The sequence below is a fragment of the Amblyomma americanum genome, chromosome 6 (genome assembly GCF_052857255.1).
Source record: "Amblyomma americanum isolate KBUSLIRL-KWMA chromosome 6, ASM5285725v1, whole genome shotgun sequence".
NCBI classification, from domain to species: Eukaryota; Metazoa; Arthropoda; class Arachnida; order Ixodida; family Ixodidae; genus Amblyomma; species Amblyomma americanum.
In genome coordinates this window covers 59443129-59463016 of record NC_135502.1, presented here as the reverse complement: position 1 = coordinate 59463016, position 19888 = coordinate 59443129, and the positions used below count along the sequence as shown (strand labels likewise).

The 19888-nt window shown below is 46.5% G+C and overlaps 1 protein-coding gene across 1 annotated transcript in view; it reads right to left on the bottom strand.

Moving 5' to 3' along the window:
- LOC144093558 (uncharacterized) overlaps positions 1-19888 on the bottom strand; it is a 50743-nt gene that overhangs the window by 5226 nt on the left and 25629 nt on the right. The window contains exon 6 of the mRNA XM_077627089.1: positions 17268-17422. Within this exon, the coding sequence (XP_077483215.1) occupies positions 17268-17422 (155 nt within the window). The remainder of the gene's footprint in view (positions 1-17267; positions 17423-19888) is intronic.

Genomic DNA, 19888 nt, shown 5'->3' with positions numbered 1-19888 from the left:
AAGGAATGGTTCATTTGTTTCTACACAGACTATTTTTTGGGGATGTTCTGTATGTGCCAGTTGATAGAACCAGACTGGTTTTGTACAGGATCAAGTTTTTTAAGGTATGATGATCTCGCAGGCCAATACACAATGCATTCATAGCCTATAGTCTGAAGTGGACAGTACTACGGAGCAGTAGATTTGTAAAAGGCACATCCGATCAGACCCCCAGTGTTTTCGTTAGAGTACTTTCAGCATATGTAAGGATCAGGAAGGTTTCTTTTTTGAGGGTGCTTATGTGACGTAAGAATGTGAGCTTTCTGTCAAAAAAAGTTATGTCTAGAAATTAGTACAATTTCTGAAGTGCAGCTTGGGATCAATCTGCAAGCCTCTTTTGAGCGAGAAAAGGGCAGCAACTGTCCTTTGTGGAGAGAACCTGTATCTGTCTCTCGCATTTTGATAAGCTAGAGGATGTGCATGCAATTTGAAGGTTATCAACACATACAGAATGCACGATCCGTCCCAGGTTGGTCTTCTGTAGACAGTGCTACAGGCGACAAAGAACTTAAGAGGTCTGTTATGTTGCTATAGCTTTTTAGGATTCCACGGCAGTTCCAGGGAATTAGGAATGCCATAATTTTGGGGGGATGTATTCAGGACCTTAGGGCCCTCCTTGCTGGGGACCTGTAACTGGAACTTTATATTTTTTTCAGTCAAGAGTGCTTCGCCGCCGCTGCAGTGAGGGCAAGCTCTGATTTTTGTCCATCGCCACACTGGAGGCGGGGAACCCGTGGGCGGAGGGATTGCAGGCTTCTCCCAGAGAGGGTAGCCCTAGCGGGCTGCCGACTTAATGGCTGGCGGGCCAGTTTTCTAGGGTGGCATAGCAGCTTTCGCTGCATCTGCCAGAGGCACGAGTGACCCTGCCTCAGCATCACTGAGCTGGGCACGGGCCGGAGACCGGTGTGGTGTGCCGCGCCCCCACATCACATAGGTGAAGTTTGTATGGGGTGTGAAACAGAATGTGCCTTGTGTCTTTAAGTAACGCCTTCCTGCTCCTTTAAATGTTATATTTTCTTTAGCCTTTATGGTAATTATTTTCTTTTCTTCCTTCCAGGCAGGACACAACCTTGAATAAGCTGCGTGGTCAGCTTTGCAGTTTGCGCAGCGTGGCGCAGCATCACAGTTGTTAGGCTGGTGATCATTTGTGGTACATTTGGCACAGCTATCACAGCCACGGCAGCTTTCGGAGCTGTGGCCAAGCCTCTGGCATATGAAGTAGCATCTAGGGTTAGGTACATAGACTAGAACAGGAAAGAAATTTGGGTGCTGCCATGTTAAAAACGTTGTGGTGCCATCTGTTCAAAGCAGAGAGAAGCACAACTTTCAGGCTGCCACATGATGTGACATGACACAGGGCGCATACAAGAGCAGCGGCCAAACAGCACTTCGTAAATGCTGCATGATGCTGCAATTATCAGCATAATTTGCAGTGATCGAGTTTATTACCCTGAGACTTTCAGCGAGGCCATTGTGTCTACTGGCAATGGCTTTTGCAGGCCCGTTGTCCACCACCAGGGCAAATGCCTTTCGTGAGCACAAGAACTTCGCATGAGATTTTCTCAAACCAAGTGTTGCTAAAAGTTCGCAAAACGATGCAGTAGGCTTCAATAATGCAGCGAACATTGCTACTAACTGTTCATCTGCACGCCTGCTCTTAGCGCGATAATGCAGGAATACCTGTACAGATAGCAGGCTCGATATGGTCTTGTCAAGCTACAAACTCAAACCCTGCGAGGCTGGCACTTGTTGGGAGCCACAAATTACTAACGTGCATAGCTGCAATGTCATGAAATCCATGGTATAGGATAATTCGAGGAACCTTGACGAAGTGTGTCTCACTTATATAGCGCTCGAGCACTAACTAGAGCTACAAATTCAAGCGAGGTGGTTCTAACCACCAAAACTGGCTCATGGCAGATCGCTCCACTCGACCAAATTCATTGGGTTCTATCAATCGTACTGTTAGCCACCGTGCTATCTCAACGCGACCAAACAGATCGATGCCACTAATGTATAAACACACACACAAATAACAATGCTTTAGCTGCGGGCTGCACGTGTCTGTCTTGCGTAGCCAAGCAGCAGAATTGGAACAGGGTTTTACTCGCTCGGTGTTTTGGTTACTACAGTGGGTACAGGACATCAACAACCGCAGGTTCGAGCTCCAAGAGGGCCGAAGGCCCCGATCAGCCACCACCAAACATACAGGGGGACCACTGCAGTGCACGCGATCTCCACAGGAAGTAGACGTTTATTCATGCCGTCCTCCAGCGAAACAGACAGTCAGTTAACCTGTCTCGAATGCTCCGAGCATACCTGCATGTTCCCATAACACGCTCACTGAATGCCAAGTGTATTGCGACAGCCACGTAGTTAGGTCGACCGTTTCAAACACAGTACGTATTCGTTTTTTCGCACTTGCCTCGTAATTCATTCCGTGTACCACAGCAATCCATATTTGACGCAGGTCGGCATTTTTAACACAGGATGGGAAACAATGCATGCAGGCTGAACACTCAGCAGCGGCAGAGCTCCCGATACACGTTGTGTACATCACACACAGCACTCCACAACCAAGCTGCTTGGTTTCCTCTGGCCGATACTGCATCCGTAGACAACGCTGCGGTTCCCTGATGACTTCCTGTACTTGCAGGAGGACGACAGGGACACATTTAAAAACTCTCGTAGGTTACAAAGCTTGCTTGTTGTGCATAGCAAAAAGGCACTCTGTAGGGTTTTGGCCGCCCAGCGAAAGATGGAGCCTGAAGCCTGGGTTGGATAGTACGCATGAACCAGTCCCAGTGTGACAGTATCATAATCTGGTCAATACGGTCGGATGGAGAGTTTTGTGCACCCTACCTCAATTGACTCGGGCAGGGTGCAGGAGCGAAAGGTCAGGACCAGATATTTCGTCGGAATTTTTCTTTTCTTAGAGGATTTTTATTCTATGTACATTAGTGACATCCTGAGCAGACAGTCCATCAAGCATTTTTTCGTCCGTTAGGCGTAGAAAGTCCCTGTCTGAGATGACACTGCATACTTGGTTCAACGATCTGTATGGTGCCACGGAGACAGTAATATCACCAAAAGTTTTCAATGTTTGCAAGCTTCCATATCTTAGTTATATCGAGCAGTTCGAGCAAGAGGTCACCACTAGCCAATTTTGTCACCAAGGAATCTGTGAGAACTTTTGACACTAGGAATGGGGATACTAGTTTGGCTGGCTTTTTTTTTGTTCACTATGAACAATGTAATGTGGTACTTTGCGATTTTTTTTTTTCCTGAAAAGCTAAGCGGTCACTTCAGTTCGTCATGTGAAAACAGGGTGATCATTTGAAAGCAGCCACCGTGGTCAGTGTTTATGGCACTCGGTTGTTGACCCAAAAGACGCAGGTTTGATCCTGGCCGTGGCAGTTGAATTTCGATGGAGGAGAAATTCTCGAGGCCCATGTACTGTGCGATGTCAGTGCACGTTAAAGAACCCCAGGTGGTCGAAATTTCCTGATCCCTTCACTGCGGCATCCCTCATAGCCTGAGTCGCTTTGAAACGTCAAACCCCATAAAACCAAACCATTTGAAAGCAGGCAGGTAGCCATAAAAAATGTATTTTTCGGTCATGGTGCCAGCCACCCCCGATGGAGCCCAACTAGGAGACGGGACAGGAACTTAAAAAACAAGTCCTGCCCACGCCAGCTGTACACCACTGCTATAACCAAATATGGGAAAACTCAGGGTAGTTGCGCCACACAAGATTAACCCTAACTACCAATTGAAATTGGAAGAAACCAAGAAGGGAAGAGGAGAGAGGAAAGTTTTAAGAAAGGTGATAGGAAAGTGAAAGGTGGAGGGGACGACAGGAAAAGGCGACTGATTTCCCCTAGTCAGGTCGGGCTGGAAGTGTCATCGACAGGAAGCTGGGGCCAAAGTGGTATGTTGCATCCGCTGAGGAGCCTTAAAGGTCCAAGCGCTCGACATCTGCTCATCCACCAGCATTCCCTATTCCCCGGACATGGCGCTGCCATGCATGGCTAAGCCTGGGTGCTCAGGTCCGTGGTGGCGTACTGATTGGGAACCCGTGGTGTTGCAACTCACCATCACCTGCATGTTGCAGATGCCCCTGCGGGGATTTGATCAGCAATACAAAAGAAAGAAGGTTCCAAGGCAAGGAAAGGATGTGGCACCGCGCAGAGCGATAAGTTTGTTGCCTGCAGCACAGGAGTAGTGTACAACATTCCCCTCTCCTGCGGAGTCCGGTACATTGGCCAGACTGTGCAATGCCTGAACAAACGGTCGCGAGAACACAGAAATAATTTATCGAATGGTAACGGCCGCCTTATCTGGTGACTTCTTGTCAAGGGTGTGATGTAATGAAGATAATGAAAAAGTGCATTGCTCTGTTTCCCAGTCTGCTTGAAATGAAGAAAAAAGTTGAAGTTCTGCCACACTATCACCGCATCTCCCACAGGCTGAAGAACGTAGCAAGTAGGTGCAATGTACACGTAATTCTTTCAGCCCCTATAATGCTCAAGTAGATTTACCCAGCAATAAAAAAGGAAAACATTTAGGGGCAATCGATTGGACTGATGCAGAGGAAATGCGATAGCATGCTGCTTTCACTCACCAATCTATTCCATTTCTGATTCTATTCCAATTCCGGCTAAGCAACTGCCCTAAGGGTACGACGCAATAGTGTAATGGGTTAATTCCCATGTATGCAGAATTGGTCATCCTTTACTTTACATTCATAGATCCCCTGGAGTCCTTACGCCCCTCCTGGCACAGTGATGCAGCAGTTAAGCGATGCATCACTGCCCTGTGATGGTAGATGCTTCCAGCAGTGGGCCTTGTGTGGCCCAGGTTGCTCTTCCTGAGCGACCAATCATTAATTTAACTGCTACCTGCCACAGTGGGCAGTTTGCTCACAATCTGGTGGACAGGTTGTGATGACGCCGCAATGTCACGTGGCCTAGGTGGCCCATCTGCCTCCTAGGTTGCTTCACTGGGGATTTTTCGTGGATTTTTCGCTCATGGTCAATGACGCCGACACAGACGCAGAATTTTCTGCGACACCAGCTCCTTAAAGCTATCGCAATAAAATTCATAGCGACGTTAGTGGGCACATGCTGCCCTTCCCCCACCGATTATGCTCCCTCACTCAGACCACGCAGAGCTCAGCACACGAGGTAAGGAGACCACTGCATGTGCGCATGCCGTGCATGTAAAATTAAATTTGTTTTTGAGTAAAGGAAAGGAACAATAACTGTCTCACTTGTCTGTGGACACACCATGAGAAAAGGGATGAAGGAAGGACTTGTAAGGAAGGCAAGAAAGAGAAGGCACTGTAGTAAAAAGGCCCCAATTAATCTTGGCCACTTGAAGCTCTTTAGTATGCGCTGACATCATACAGCACATGTGTGTGCTTTGCATTTCGCCTCCACGAAAATATGGTTGCCGCAGCAGAGATTTAATCCTGTGCTGCATGGTATCGACGTCACTTCTTCCCCTCCCGACAAGGACAGAAAAAAAAAAGGTCCTCCTGAGGTTGCAGTCCAACACATTAGAATCTGGGATGACATTCTCCTACTGAACTTCATGATTAACACAGCAGTGTGTAAACATGCGTAATGTTTTTTTTCAGTCCAACATGACTGCACATAGCACGACAAGGTGTTTTATCATGCATGTGTGGTCCTTGCCTCGAGGAGCACCATCATTTTCCTTCACTCATGGTCTCGGCATTGCCATGCGTGTCCTGCGCACTATGCTGGCTCTTCAAGGAAGAAACTCAGCTCAGATGATTTCCTCGCATTGTAACAATAATTCAAACCTCGCGTGGTGGAAGACTACCGGCAACAAGACAAGCTGGAGATCACTGTGTGCAGTGTGATCACTTTACGCCAACCAGCAGAGAATACCACCCCAACAATAGAAATGGCTCATTTTAATTACAACTCCAATTCAACAGAACCAAAATTCTGTCCTGAAAGTTAGAACTAGCATGGCTCGACTGTACAAACAAAACGAAAGCTCAGATATTGATGGCACTGTTACAATGAGCGCAAGGCCCGTGAAATCGAGCTATCAGCTGTAACACGTACAAAACTTACTCGCGGCTATGCACTCACCATGTGGACTCATGATGGTGCTGCACGATAGCCAAATAAATCTACGAGGACTGATATTTAGCACTAGTTAAGCCTCTTCAATGCGTTTGTTTAGGGCATGTTCGCAACGCTGTCGAGACAGAGGTATAAAATGCATGCACACCAGTACTAAGGGTAGGCAGCAAATTGAAACGGGGTGGGGTTGGGCTCCATTGGTGACCTTTGCGACAGATATCGATTGAACAAAAGTCATGTCTGTACACATTAGGCAAGAGAAACTGCCATGTAGCTTTCACCACGGATTGGCTCTTGGTTGCTGCAATAGTACCCTGGCACATTTTCATCAAAAGCCATGTAGCAGGTTTAATGCAATGGCACAGGTTGGTGCAATTGGCATCATTCCCACCACTGTATGAATGATCTTCTTGCTGCTGGCGGTTCTGAATGTTTGGCTACTGATGAGTTGGTGCCCAAGAACAATCTCTACATACGACATTTGAGAATTACCACTCAATATTCAGTCGTAAAACTCTTTTCAGCATAGTAGAGCTGCGTGACGACAGCTCTTGGTGTGATGAAGTATCTCCTGCTATGACTCATAGACCACTAGGTGCTTCAAACGTGCTTCCACCTGCACCACATGATTTTAATGATAATGGCGATGACAGCAATACACCTTGAGCTTGAAAGATTGCTTCATTTCCACTTCACTGCCTGCCACTATGCACAGAAGCAGTCAGTGCTGAAAGCTTTTAACGCGACAGCATTAAAAAGCTTTATGAACAAGTGCACGTTGTGATCTAGAGTTGTTCCTCTCTATGCAGAAAAAAAAAAGGAATCGCTCACCAGGCATTTTGACCTTGTTTCTTTTTGCCAAATCAAATATAGGCAAAAAACTAAAAAACTTGCAATGCCCCCCCCCCCCCCCCCCCCCCTCCCCCCAGCAGATGCTGCTGAAACCATTTTTAAACAAATCATTGAAACCTTAAGACAGGCAAGAGCACAGCATAAGTGGGACTGCTGCGTCCCACTGCCTCTTACAAGGCCTTCAGTATAGGGAACAAAGTGGGATATGTGTCCCATTGTCCCACAAAAGGCTAAAGACTGCCTACACCTGGAATGACCTTCCGACAGAACTGGCGACTACCAATTACTCAAATCTGCCAGTGAGGAAGCAAATTCATCAATGAAACGATTTCCCATCACTGTAAATCATGTACAATGTACTTTTTATCGTGTTATCCCCAACCCTCATGTACAGAGTAATCCACTTATAACGGTACCACATATGATGAAATATCGCTTATAATGATCATTCGTTAGATTAGTGCCCCTATGTAAAAATAAACCGTACATAACGATAAAATTATCGCCGAAACAGTGGATACGATGGAATTCTGGCCGCCCATAAGGTGTTGACCACCAAAATTTGTCTGAAAGTCTAGATAAAAATAAAATACTTTGAAGCCAATGATGAGAAAACTCCGCAAAAGGACCGGCGCGGCGAAATCCAAGAGGAGGTGCTGCACGTGGCCTTTGGAATCAAGTGCTTTCGTTGTCACAATCACTGGAGGGAGGAGGGAAGAGCTTGCTTGGCACAAGGTGCTATCCCTGAACCAATTGCCCACTTTTGTCGTTCACAATTTACTTTCTTTTTAAAGCATTAGTTTTCCTTAGCATGCTCCTCCATTTCACCCTGTCTGCAGTGTAGTTTTTGGCAGCAAGCCAAGATGCTGTGTGCCAATAACATCACGGCGCATTTATATTTTAATAGGAGCTCCAGTGGGGGTGGCTCCCTTGGAGAACTTGGCAGAGCGCCAAGACATTGTGCGCCATCAAGAAGCGCAGGTGGCAGTGCTTACATGCATGGGGCAACACATGGGTGTGTTCGCTTTCTTTTTTCTTTTGCCAGTATAGACATAACAATAATTGGTTATAACAATTTGGATTTTTCGGTTTTCTCAATATCCTTCTATGTGGATTGCACGGTAATCTCTTGCAAGGGATCTAGGTATACATGGATCACCCCGCAGTATTCTCATTTTCTTCATTCTGTTTCAGCTTTGGCTGTGACCTGTAAGACATGGGGCATGACAACAACTGCACTATAAACGACATAGTTTTAACTCAATACAATGCTTAAGCCAGCCTGCTTCAAGCACTGAAATGACAACAAACAAAATTTCAACGGTTATACTGCAGTTCTTTTCACGCTCGACATGACCAAAATGCACCTTATACGCCACAGCCATCGTTTGGTCGCTGAAGCTGAAATCAATGCAGCATGACAGAAGAAATTCAGCAGTCACAGGTAAACAGTATTCACTCGAATGTAACGCGAGTTTTTTTTCAGGATTTTTTCCCCCTTAAGTCTACCCTCGTGTTATAATCGAATACTGCACTTCGATTGGCCTAAAGCAGTGCCGCGGTGCAGCCATTTCAAAGCAGTTAGTTTGGTTTCGGTTTGTGCAGTTTTGCGATCTTATGCTGGCAACATGGGCACCACAAAAGCCAAAATCCTCATCCATCCAAAGTCGAAGCGTTGTTCTCTGTTATTTTTTTTGTGTTCGTTGCGACCTCGTGCTCAACATGTCGTCGTGTCGTGTTCTTGTGGCGTCGCTTGCAGTGTATTAATTCAGTGCACCCGATGGCAACGTATCGTGCTCAGTACAGCGCTCGTTTTAAGAGAAAAGTGATCCTGTTAGCTGAAGAGGTCGGGAATTCTGTGGCAGTTCGAAGACTTGACCTCAACGAGTCAACCATCCGCGGATGGTGGCTGCAGCGGGAGGGACTTTTTAAATGTGAGCCCGACCGCAAAGGATTTTGTGGGCCTCGCCACGGCCATCACGTCGAGCTGGAGAAAAAAGTGGCGGACTTTATTATCTAGCAGGGCAACCATCTCGTGGGGGTCAGTGTCGAGCTGATCCGTTGGAAAGCTAGAGACGTTGCTCGGGAGATTTTGGGAAGTTCAGAGCATCTCGTGGGTGGGCCCAAACATTTATGAAGAAGAGGAATAGATTCTCTCTGTGACGAACAACATCGATACGGCAGAAGTTACCAGGAGACTTCGATAGTGAAAAAGAGGACTCCGTTTCCGAGAACTCAGCCTCAGAAAAGCGTGGAACATGAATAAACATATTGGCCACGAGGTCTATTAACGGTACTCTGTTTTGCGTACCTAAGCCTCGTGTTACATTCGTGGTTTCATTTATTCCTGCTGGGCAGCATGTAAAGTCACCCCTCGCGTTACATTCACAGTCGCGTTACATTCGAGTAAATACGGTACCATGTGGTGATCCATGTATCTACTGTTTTAAGCACTATTACAGAGAAGAAAACATGGAGCTAAAATGGGGTGTCTATAGTCCTTTTAAGGCAAAAAAAAAAAAAACTTTGGTTGTCCCCTCCTCTGCAATTTGTCTATACAACACTTCCCAAAAGTCATGCACCAACTAGAAGTACTACTGAACTTGTGACATGTTTGGAGCACTGTAAAACGATGCTCCCTGGTCTATTCCTGCAACTAAAAACTTGATGGTTATTTGCAGGGTATTTCACTTTTCATGGCAATCAGGCCAAGGGCTGTCGTGATAATTTTTTGTCAAAACAGTCAGAAGAACTGTTACAATGATGAATTACCAATAATATTACCAATCATTATCTATGTTACACTGCATGACGTACTATGCCACTACGTACTCATACACATGCACACCATTTGTTTCAGTACAAGGAAGCATCATAAAATCGCCTTTTCATTTTGTGCAATTTCTCATGGCTAATTAGCATATTTGTATATATATTTTATTTACTATAACATCAGTACACATCCCAAACATGCGTTACTAAGTCATACACACCATAACGCATTCACTAGGTGCCCCTCTAACACACCCTAACCAACGACCCTTCGTAGCCTATGCGTTGTGTGCTCGCCTGGCATGCAGAGGGCCTGGGATCGACCCCAAATAGTGGCTTTTTTCTTTTCATGACTTTATGATGCAATACTCAGCATGGAAACACTCAGAAGCCAGCCTTGACAGGCATGACCAGACGTGGGCATCCTCACGAAGGTGAGCCCTCATGAGGGTGAGGGAGGATGGGCACATGAAAATTAGTGAGGACGAGGGTGACGGAGGGAAGACATGATGAGGTGAGGGTGAGGGAGGAGGGCAAGATGAAATGTCCGAGGACGATAGTGCTGGCCCGAACCGTACTCCGGGCTAAGGTTTTTTGTCTGTGCAGCCCGTTATGAATTCCCTTTCTAAAGCGCTAGTTCTTGGGGTGAAGGTTCCTGGGGAACACGCAATTTCTGCAGTCCATAGGTACACGAGGCGAACACGAAAGGCGGTGAGCCGCACACCATCTCCGTCGCTGCAATGTACTACACCGCCGAAAATGCTACGCAGAAAAAAGTGTTCTAACTCAAAAAGCCTATTAAAAAAAAAAATGGCTGTGGTTTAGCTCTGGTTAAACCTGGAGTGACGCGATAGCCACAGCTGCCCGAGTAGAACTCGCTCAGTCGAATTGCAAAGTCAGTCTCTGGCCGCTTTGTTTCGCTGGGCGTTCCTTCTTCATCTTCGTCCCTGGACGTGGATTCACTCTCTCTCTCCCCCTCTCCACTCCCTCTCAGTTTCGCCTGCGCACAACGCCGGCAGCAGCTGCTCCGCGTCACGTGACCAGCCATGGCGCCACGACGCTGAAGGGTCGAAATGCTAGCGTAATGTAGCTATCGCTACAAAATTGTGTTCAGTTTTAGGTGAAACACGTTGTATAGTGTGCTAACAATGGGGCAATGGCCAGGCCGTGCGGGTGGCCGCCGGTACAACGGGAACAGTGGTACCGCAGTCATTATTTTCATTATCAGCCCCGATTGTGTGAGATGATTAGAGTGTAAAGCATGTAGAAATTATACCTAGTAAGGCTGTCGAATTCTCAAGTTCTAAGCCTTGTTTCCGGGAATGAAGTCCGATTCCAGCTTAGTGAGGTTTCAAAGAACTTGCTGTAGCGCATCAAAATACTTCTACGAAATTCCAGTGTCAAATCAAAGCCTGTTGGCAGCGTTGGAGTAGAATTTTTTCATTCACACGGTCAGTAGTTCAGTACAGTCCTATCTTCTTTCTATTTTCGCTGGAATTGCAGTACAGTCGAACCCGGATATATCGAACCCGCATATTTCGAATTATTGGCTATATCGAACACACAGATTACCCCCTTGAAAATACTATGTAAAAGTATAGGACAATTGCGTAGTATATCGAGTTCCATTTTCGTTGGACATTCGATATATCGAACGGCGCACTGCGCCGCGCCCCTGGAAGGTGCGCTTTTCCCAAAGACATTCGTGTCCGGTCCTCAGAGGTAAACTTTTCCGCAGAGTCAGTCAGCAGGCTCCTCCTCTGCGCATGCGCGGCCGTCGCCTAGCGACGGAGACGCAGAGCCTTTCCCCCGTTCTTGCGCCCCACCGGCGCGAGCTCTCTCGCTCCTCCTCTACCGCCGGCGTGTGCATTGGGCAAGGGCATTGGAGCTCATCGAAGAGAGTGCGCGGCATGGAGACGCGGCGACGTTTCCAAGCCATGCTTCCTGGGAAAAGGGAGAGAGAGAGAGAGTGAAGGGTCGGCACGGTCGCTCGTGGGCCAGGGGAGATGAGAGAGCCAGAGAGGGCTCAAAAAACGAACATAGCGCTTTCGATGGCATATTTGCCGATCTTTTTCCCCGCTCTCTTCTTTCTTTTCCCTTTGTCGTTCCTTCGCAGCCCCGTTGACTGTCGCTCGAACAGGCTTCGCTCGGACTGCTCCATCTGCACATCGTGCATGTTGTTGTGCGTACCTCTGTTTCAACGTGCCGTGTGTAGCGTGTGTGATTGCAGTCATCTGGTGAGCTATGGCATCCGCGGACATAAAAAAGAGGAAGAATCTGGACTTTGCAAGAAAGCTTGAAGTAATCCGGCGTGTCGAGAATGGAGAAAAGAAGTCCTCCGTGGCAGACGCATTCGGCATTCTGCGGAGTACTTTAAGTACGTTGTTAAAAAACAAGCAGGACATCAAGCTTAAAGCAGGTGAGGAAAGTCGCTCGGGAGCGTGTCGTGTGCGCCCTGCTGCTTTTGACAAAGTGGAGAAGGCACTCCACACGTGGTTTCTTGAAATCCGAGCGAAAAATATTCCCGTGGATGGCCCGACCTTAATCGAAAAGGCCAAATGGTTTGCTACGGCTCTTGGCGAAGAGAACTTTTGCGGTGGCACTGGATGGCTGCAACGGTTTAAAAACCGCCACGGCATTGTAGGAAAGGCCATTTCAGGAGAAAGTGGGGCTGTCAGAAGCCAGGAGATGCAGCAGTGGCTTTCTGAGGAGTGGCCGAAGATCACTGAGAAGTTTTCACCTGCAGAAATCTTCAATGCAGATGAAACTGGTCTCTTTTAACAAATGTTGCCGAATAAGACACTCGCTCTTCGTGGAACCACATGCCACGGTGGTAAAATGAGCAAAGTGAGTGTGTCGGTGCTGCTTGCAGCCAACATGGACGGCTCGTGCAATTCGTGATTGGGAAGAGCAAGTCACCGTGCTGCTTCAAGAACTGTAAACAGCTTCCCATCCGCTACGGCTGTAATAGGAAGGCCTGGATGACACGTCAACTTTTTGTTGAATGGCTGCATGCTTGGGACGCTGAGTTGGGCAAGTTGGGCCGCCGAGTTTGCCTTCTGGTAGACAACTGTTCGGCCCATCAAACAACTTGCAAGCTGCAGCACATCGAATTGAAGTTTCTCCCGCCGAACACCACAGCGAGACTGCAGCCCCTCGACCAGGGTATCATAAAGGCATTCAAGGTAGGCTATCGGAAGCGACTTATTCAACGGCTCCTCATAAACCTCCGCATGGGAACCGATCTCAAGATTGACCTGCTTGGCGCGATCCAGATGATTACCGGCGCTTGGGGCAACGTGAAGCAGGCCACAGTAGCCAACTGTTTTGGCAAGGCAGGCCTTGAATTGGCCAGAGATGAACGTCCGGAAGCTTTAGATGACGATGAGTGCTTGGAGGACGCGTTCCGCGACTTGTCCAATTTTTCTGGCACCGTCCCGCCCGAAGTTACTGTTGATGACTTCATTAATGCTGACAGCGAAGTTCAAGCGGTAGCCGACCTCGCTGATGAGGACTTTGTGACCGGAATAGCTGGCGTTCAAGACAGCGATTCCAGCGACAACGAGGGCAACTGTGTTTTCGAAGAAACGCGTCCGTGCACAGCCACTGAACTGGCGTCAGCGTTCAGCCTGATTCGGCGCTGTTGCGGCGAAATGGAAGGCACTGGGCTCTCGCACCTAGACAGACTCGAGAAGATTGAAACTAGTGTTTTAAACTTCATTTCCCAGAGGAAAAAGCAGCCCAAAATTAGTGATTTTTTTTTCCGTGAAATAAAGCGCTTTCATATTGTGTGCACATGCTATGTGATTCGCGGCTGTTCCAATTGGTAAGCCACAATTTTTTATGATCGCGAGTGCTTTTTTGGCCTATATCTGTATATCGAATTTTCGCTATATCGAACTATTTTCCAATCCCCGTCGAATTCAATATATCCGGGTTCGACTGTATAAGAAAGCGGTGTCCGCAATGTGGTGGGCAAAGCCAACCACTGTAGTCTTACCATAGAAATAAAGCAGCAGCTTAACCACCTTGGTCTGAATCATCGCTGGCTCCACCTTGCATTGTACGAGGTGCTAAAAACAAAAAGTTGTACTGCTCTCCAAATAACAGGAACATCTCTTGGTTTATTTCTGCCCCAGGTGAGACTTGTGACCTCGTAATGGTGCGCCTGATTTTATGAACCAAATTTCTTGCAGACATGGTAGGGAATTGATACGCAGTGTTTGGGTCATGCGTAGACGTGCAAGCAAAAAAATCACGGGCGGTTTAGCTTAGGTTAACCATGAATTATCGTGCGCTAGCACGATCAGCACTGGTTTTGCATGGTTTATCTCACCTTTCTATGCTTTTGCTTGATCTGAACTGGCTTACTTCGTTTGATATATCATACTATGTAAGTTTGTGTGATATTCCATCATTTTAGACTTGTACTGCGGTAGAATTGGTCATTCTCTGCATTCACAGATCTCAGGGAGTTCTCATACTGCTCCTGGCGCAGATGTGCAGCGGTTAAACTACGCACCACTGCCCTGCGATGGCAGGTGCTGCCATCGGTGGGACTTATGAGACCCATCTTCTTCCTAAGGAATCTCTCGCGACTATAACCAATAATTGAACTGCCACGGTGGGCAGCTTGCTCGCAATCCGGAGGGCAGCTTGTGATGACGTCACGTCATGTGACCAAGGTGGCCCACGTGCTAGAAGCAGGCTTCGGGCAGACAGGCAACTGCTTTTCTGCGGAGTGAAGCACTAGGGCACTAAAATGGCCCCCACATGTATCGTTCACTCCAGACTCGGGGAGTTAGTGATTGCCATTATTCAGCCCAAATGCTGCATTTTAGCAACCCGTTTGCTTTTCAAGTGGCCTGAATAATGTTTTATTTTAAGCGACAGCATAAGAGCCTTACTGCGGTGGAAAGCAGGAATCGCACTGGGGGAAGACACTAAAGAAATAAAAAACTTTAAAACTGGGGAAGCGGGAACCGAACCCGCGGCGGCGCTAAAAAATCAGTTTCGCTGGCCGCTGCTTCAGACCACTAGGCCATCAGCACAACTTTTCTTTAAGCATGGTATTTTACATTTAAAATATGTTCTATTTACATTAACTGAATTATTCACACAGCTTTTAGGAAACGCCACGTAACACATAGCAAAGAGGCAGAGCAACAGAGCACTAGTTGCGAGCCGCGCAAAGCTGAGCACATCACCAAGAGGGAGTGCCACTGCGGTTTAAATTCGGTCGGTTCATACACTTCCCACAAGTGACCAATCAGTTGAGAGAAACCTTAAATTCCTGCTTGTACGAACGAGCTGCAAAGCTCTCGAGCTGTGCTTGCAATGTCATTGTCTTCATTACGTACCCGCGTTCTGGTGCGTAAAACTGCCAGTTTCTCACGCTGCAGTTTGAAAGCGTGGTCTTCATAATCTTCCACCTGTGCGCGTGGAAGCGTCATCAGACGAGCATGCAGCAAACCTCACGAAATGGCAGATTAGAAGCAGTGAATTTCAGAAGACCCAGTGGTATCACAATCTCATAGGGTAATGGTAATCAAGCAACCTATAGACTTTCCTTGTTCCGAGTCTATTCTGTGCCTAGCACTTATTGTAATTGTTGTGGTATACGCTACTGCATTGTTTTCTAAATACTGGCGTACATTAGTTTTTGTACACACAGAACAACGTGCTGACTCATTTTAGCAGTGCATATAGATAACAATGAAATGTTATAAGCGCAGGGCACATGTATGCATACAGTTGCGTGCCAGAAGTAAAGGCACAGTGATATTTTAGGGCTCAACTCGTAGCTGCCTCGGCTTTGTCCCACGCATTAGCTCAAATGACATACACACGTACATGTACACGCACGCACACAACAATATAAGCATCTAGCTGCTCGTCCAATAATGCCTTGAGGGCTTGTCTCATATGTTTATTACTCAGTAATATCGCCAGAAGTTGCCAACTACAAACAATAACTCGAGTTTTAAAGCGACTGTTAATGAAGGTGAGGAAGGACGGACGATGTGAGGGCGAGGGAGGGCCAGCAAATTTTTTGAATTGAGGGTGAGGGAGAGCCAGGTAGCTTTTCAAAATGAGGGCAAGGGCCATGGATTCAAAAGTGAGGGTGAGGGAGGAAAAGTAAAAATGAGGGCATTTGCCCACCTCTGGGTATGACACAAGGCTTCGTCTGTGGTTTGTCTTTACAGTTGTATAACACTGCTCAGTGATTGCAGAGTCGGTTATGTGAGGGCAGCACTTAAGTATTCAGGGACGTGAGAGTGGCTCCCAGGTTCGTGCCATCCAACAAGGAATGGGACTGCATTTGGAACACCTGAAATTCGGCATGCTGCACACAATGCACCGATGGCAGAAAACCCGCCTTCCTCACACGGCCGCTCTGCCCATGCGCACCTCTTCTTCAGCTCTACTGGTTGAAAAAACACACACACACACCAGCACCAAACCCTACTGTGCATGCGCAGTTCATGTCAGTCAAACACAAACTTGCTACTTCGGAGGCGCAGCTGGCTCCTCACACAACCGGATCGCGCCTGCGTCTCCCAAGCGCGTTTGTTTTCAACACGTAGCAGATGAATTTTCGCCACATGACTTTATCATTGATATTTTTTCAGTTACAAATCAGTCATAGACCAGATTATTCAACAATATTTTCCACAACTGCATCCTCCCAACCCCTCACTTAATATACTATTAGTGGTTGTTTTTACGCAGTACATAATAGGCTGATTTTTGCTCATCAATTTCAACATCCAGAAATGTTAGCTTGCACTAAAAACTGTTTGCCAAATCAGATATTTCTTTTGTTTTTCTACATGTCACAATTATTTTTGTTGTGTACATTATCATCCTCAGACGCAGCACTCTATGACACTGATTTTGGTTTGTACATTGCAAGAAAATTGATTTGACACTACAGTGGCCATTTCAAATGCACAACAGCCCTGGAACAGGATGTCGATAGTGCATTGTGTTTAACACAATAATTACAACACATTTGGGCAATATCTATTCTCTGGACCTCTCACTTCTAAAACATACTTTTTGAACTTATCCTTAGATAAAGCTACATCACAGATAACGAGTGTTAAGAAGGATGTTTAACAACATCATCAATTAATTGAAAACGTGCCTCCAAAATAGCAAGTCCAAGACATCCACCAGTTTCCGCGTGGTGCCTCTAAAATTGTATGATTGCAAGTTACATTTTATTCATGATACATTTTTGGGTCATCAAGTTCAACCCAAAAACGAAGAGACCCAGATTTAAGTCAACCTGTATTGCTGCCACAAGAGCTGGTAGTTCGACATCAGACCCCACAGTTGTCAGCAAACAGACACCTGCACAATTGATGACGAAATTTAAGCCATTCATTGACAAGGAGGAATTCGCTGTGTACAACCTTCACACAGTTTCTGCATCACTTTCTGCGGGCCTTGGCAATAAATTGATTCAGTGCTCACCTGGATCCGGTTGTTCCTGCTATCTCCAATGAAGAGAAAGCGCTCCGTGCCACTCACACCTGATGGCTCCAGCATGCGGCCATGCTCTTTTCCCCTGGTGCCGAAAATTGACATCAGCTGCCCCTTCATGTCAGTCTTGTACACACGGCTTAGCCCTGCATCAGTGCACACGACAAAGAGCTTGTAGAATGCAGACGGAGGCAGGACCCATACCGAGCGCTCTGCTGGACCCTAGAGACGGCTTTAATCTTATCTCCTCGAGCCGACCTGGAGCCCTAGCTTTTCTGCCACGCCGCTCATGTACCCTCCTCTTATTCGCAAAGTCCCCTGTTAAGAGGTGTCCCTGCTACAAGCTTTTTACTGTCCACACTGTAACGTCGGCTAAGTTTACCAGAAAAAACAAACGAAGGGAGCGACGAGTGCAAAGCTGAGCTAGCACCCAGATGGAACCGTTTGCTCAATTTTAAGCAATTATGTTCTCCCCAAACTTCTGTATGTTCTCCCGTAATCCTGTATACACCACAAAAACCTGTAATTCTGAGATCACAAAAATGTAATATGAAAGATCTGAATTTCTAGCATTTTGTTTATAGGGTTTAACATCCCAAAGCGACTCTGGCTATAAGGGATGCCGTAGCGGAAGGCTCCAGACAATTTCGACCACCTGCAGTTCTTTAACGTGCATCGACATTGTACAGTACATGGCAGGACTCTAGCATTTCACCTCCACAGAAATGTCACCACCACAGCCAGGACCGAACCTGCCTCTTTCGGGTCAGCAGCCGAGCACCATAACCACTGAGTCAACGCGGCGGCTTGAATTTCTAGCATTTCGTTATTAGTGGTTCGTAGACAGCAGACATGCAGGTTTTTCAACAAATACAGTTAAACTAAAAACTAGGAAACTAAGCTGCTTTCTGAATGTCTTCCAATACTAAAGCTACACACATGTTCGATGGTATGTGTTCCTAATCAATGAAAAATATCACAGTCAATCACCTGTCGACTCAGCAGTAAGCCTGCGCCAGTTAGACTGGTTCTTTACCAGGGCTAGATTCTGTGGTAAGCCACATTTGGAGCATAAAGTCTTTGCCTACAGCAGGTAGTACAGCTACTAAGCTTCCAGCACATTTCTGCAGATGTTGCTTGGTCCTTCCAGTGAGTTCAATCCTCATGTTTATCAGTGGCTTGTGCCATTTAGTGCTGCATGCTCCTTTGTCTATGATGCCATGACCCTGATTACATGACAACTTTCAACCCTGGATCTGGCATTGGGCAGCATTCATTTAGAGGTGCCTCAAGATCATCATCATCATCATCATCACCAGCCTGACTACACCCACTGCAGGGCAAAGGCCTCTCCCATGTCTCTCCAATTAACTGTGTTCTTTGCCAGCTGCGCCCACCCTATGCCTGCAACCTAACCTTCTGCTGTCCCCTGCTACGCTTGCCTTTGCCTCAAGATGAATATGTTTTACTGGTATGTAGAGCTTTCCAGCTTAGAGACAGTTCCTCAGTACATGATCTCTCTCCGAGGCTCCCGATGCTTGTTGCTCACAGCTAGTAAAATTCGAAAGACCACATGTAAAGGCTGCTGCAAAACATGATGAGCTTGTTAAGTTATAGTTATGTAACATTTCAAGTACTGACCTCCACTGACACAATGTTCACGAAGAACATGTCATCTAGTGAGAGTTTAGAGCTAACATATATAACGGCATTGTGGCTTTAGACACACTTTTAAGCAAAAAAAACTTCAAACAGTAATATCAACCCTTTCTGTCATTCACGACCCAAGTGGTCTGCTTTTGCGCGGTCAACCACCACCTACAAAATACTGGCGATGCGATCGTTAAGGATACAGATATTTAATACTTTCATTCGTGGAGTAATGCACGGAAGAAGTATAGTGTCCTACGAAACACTTTCAATTCATTTACAAGTGAACACACTTTTCCAAGCTGGTCACTGCCTTCCTAGGTTTGCGATGATGCACCACGTTGTTGTCATCGACAGCATTCAAGGCTAGCAAATGTCTTTTTTTGGAGGCTTTTTTTTGCTGTAACGAACTCATGCGCTTCGCAGTAGCAGTGCAACAAAAGGGCTTACTGTTGCTTGCCTCACTTTCTTCTGCTGGTTCCTACTCTGAAATGCATTCCTCATCACTAGTGCATTCGCTGTCATCTTCGCTCAGTTCTGGATTGTTCCGAAATTCAAACAAGAGGTCTGCTGTCTTTTCTTGTGAAAAGTACCAGCCTGAAAAGTATGCATTACCTATATTATGCTCGAAAGCCTACACATCTATTTGCAGCCCTGCATTATGAAGTCTAAAACCGCGAGTGAGCTGCTTAGGAGGAGTGTGTCAGGCAGAATCTAACAACAGTTTTGTTAAAAAATTATGCCCACAAAGCCCATCAAATTTCTCTATAACTGGAATTGAATCCCTAAGGATCATTTTAGAAACAAACGAATTTAAACGCTCAGTAGACATCAGGAACTAATCTTATTCCACCCTTAATTTTTTAGGCCTAACTGCACGGAGTCAAAATTTACACGTGCCTTCAAAAACATATGGTATATCTATGACACCTGTCAGTGAAAAATAAAAACATGCCGTATTG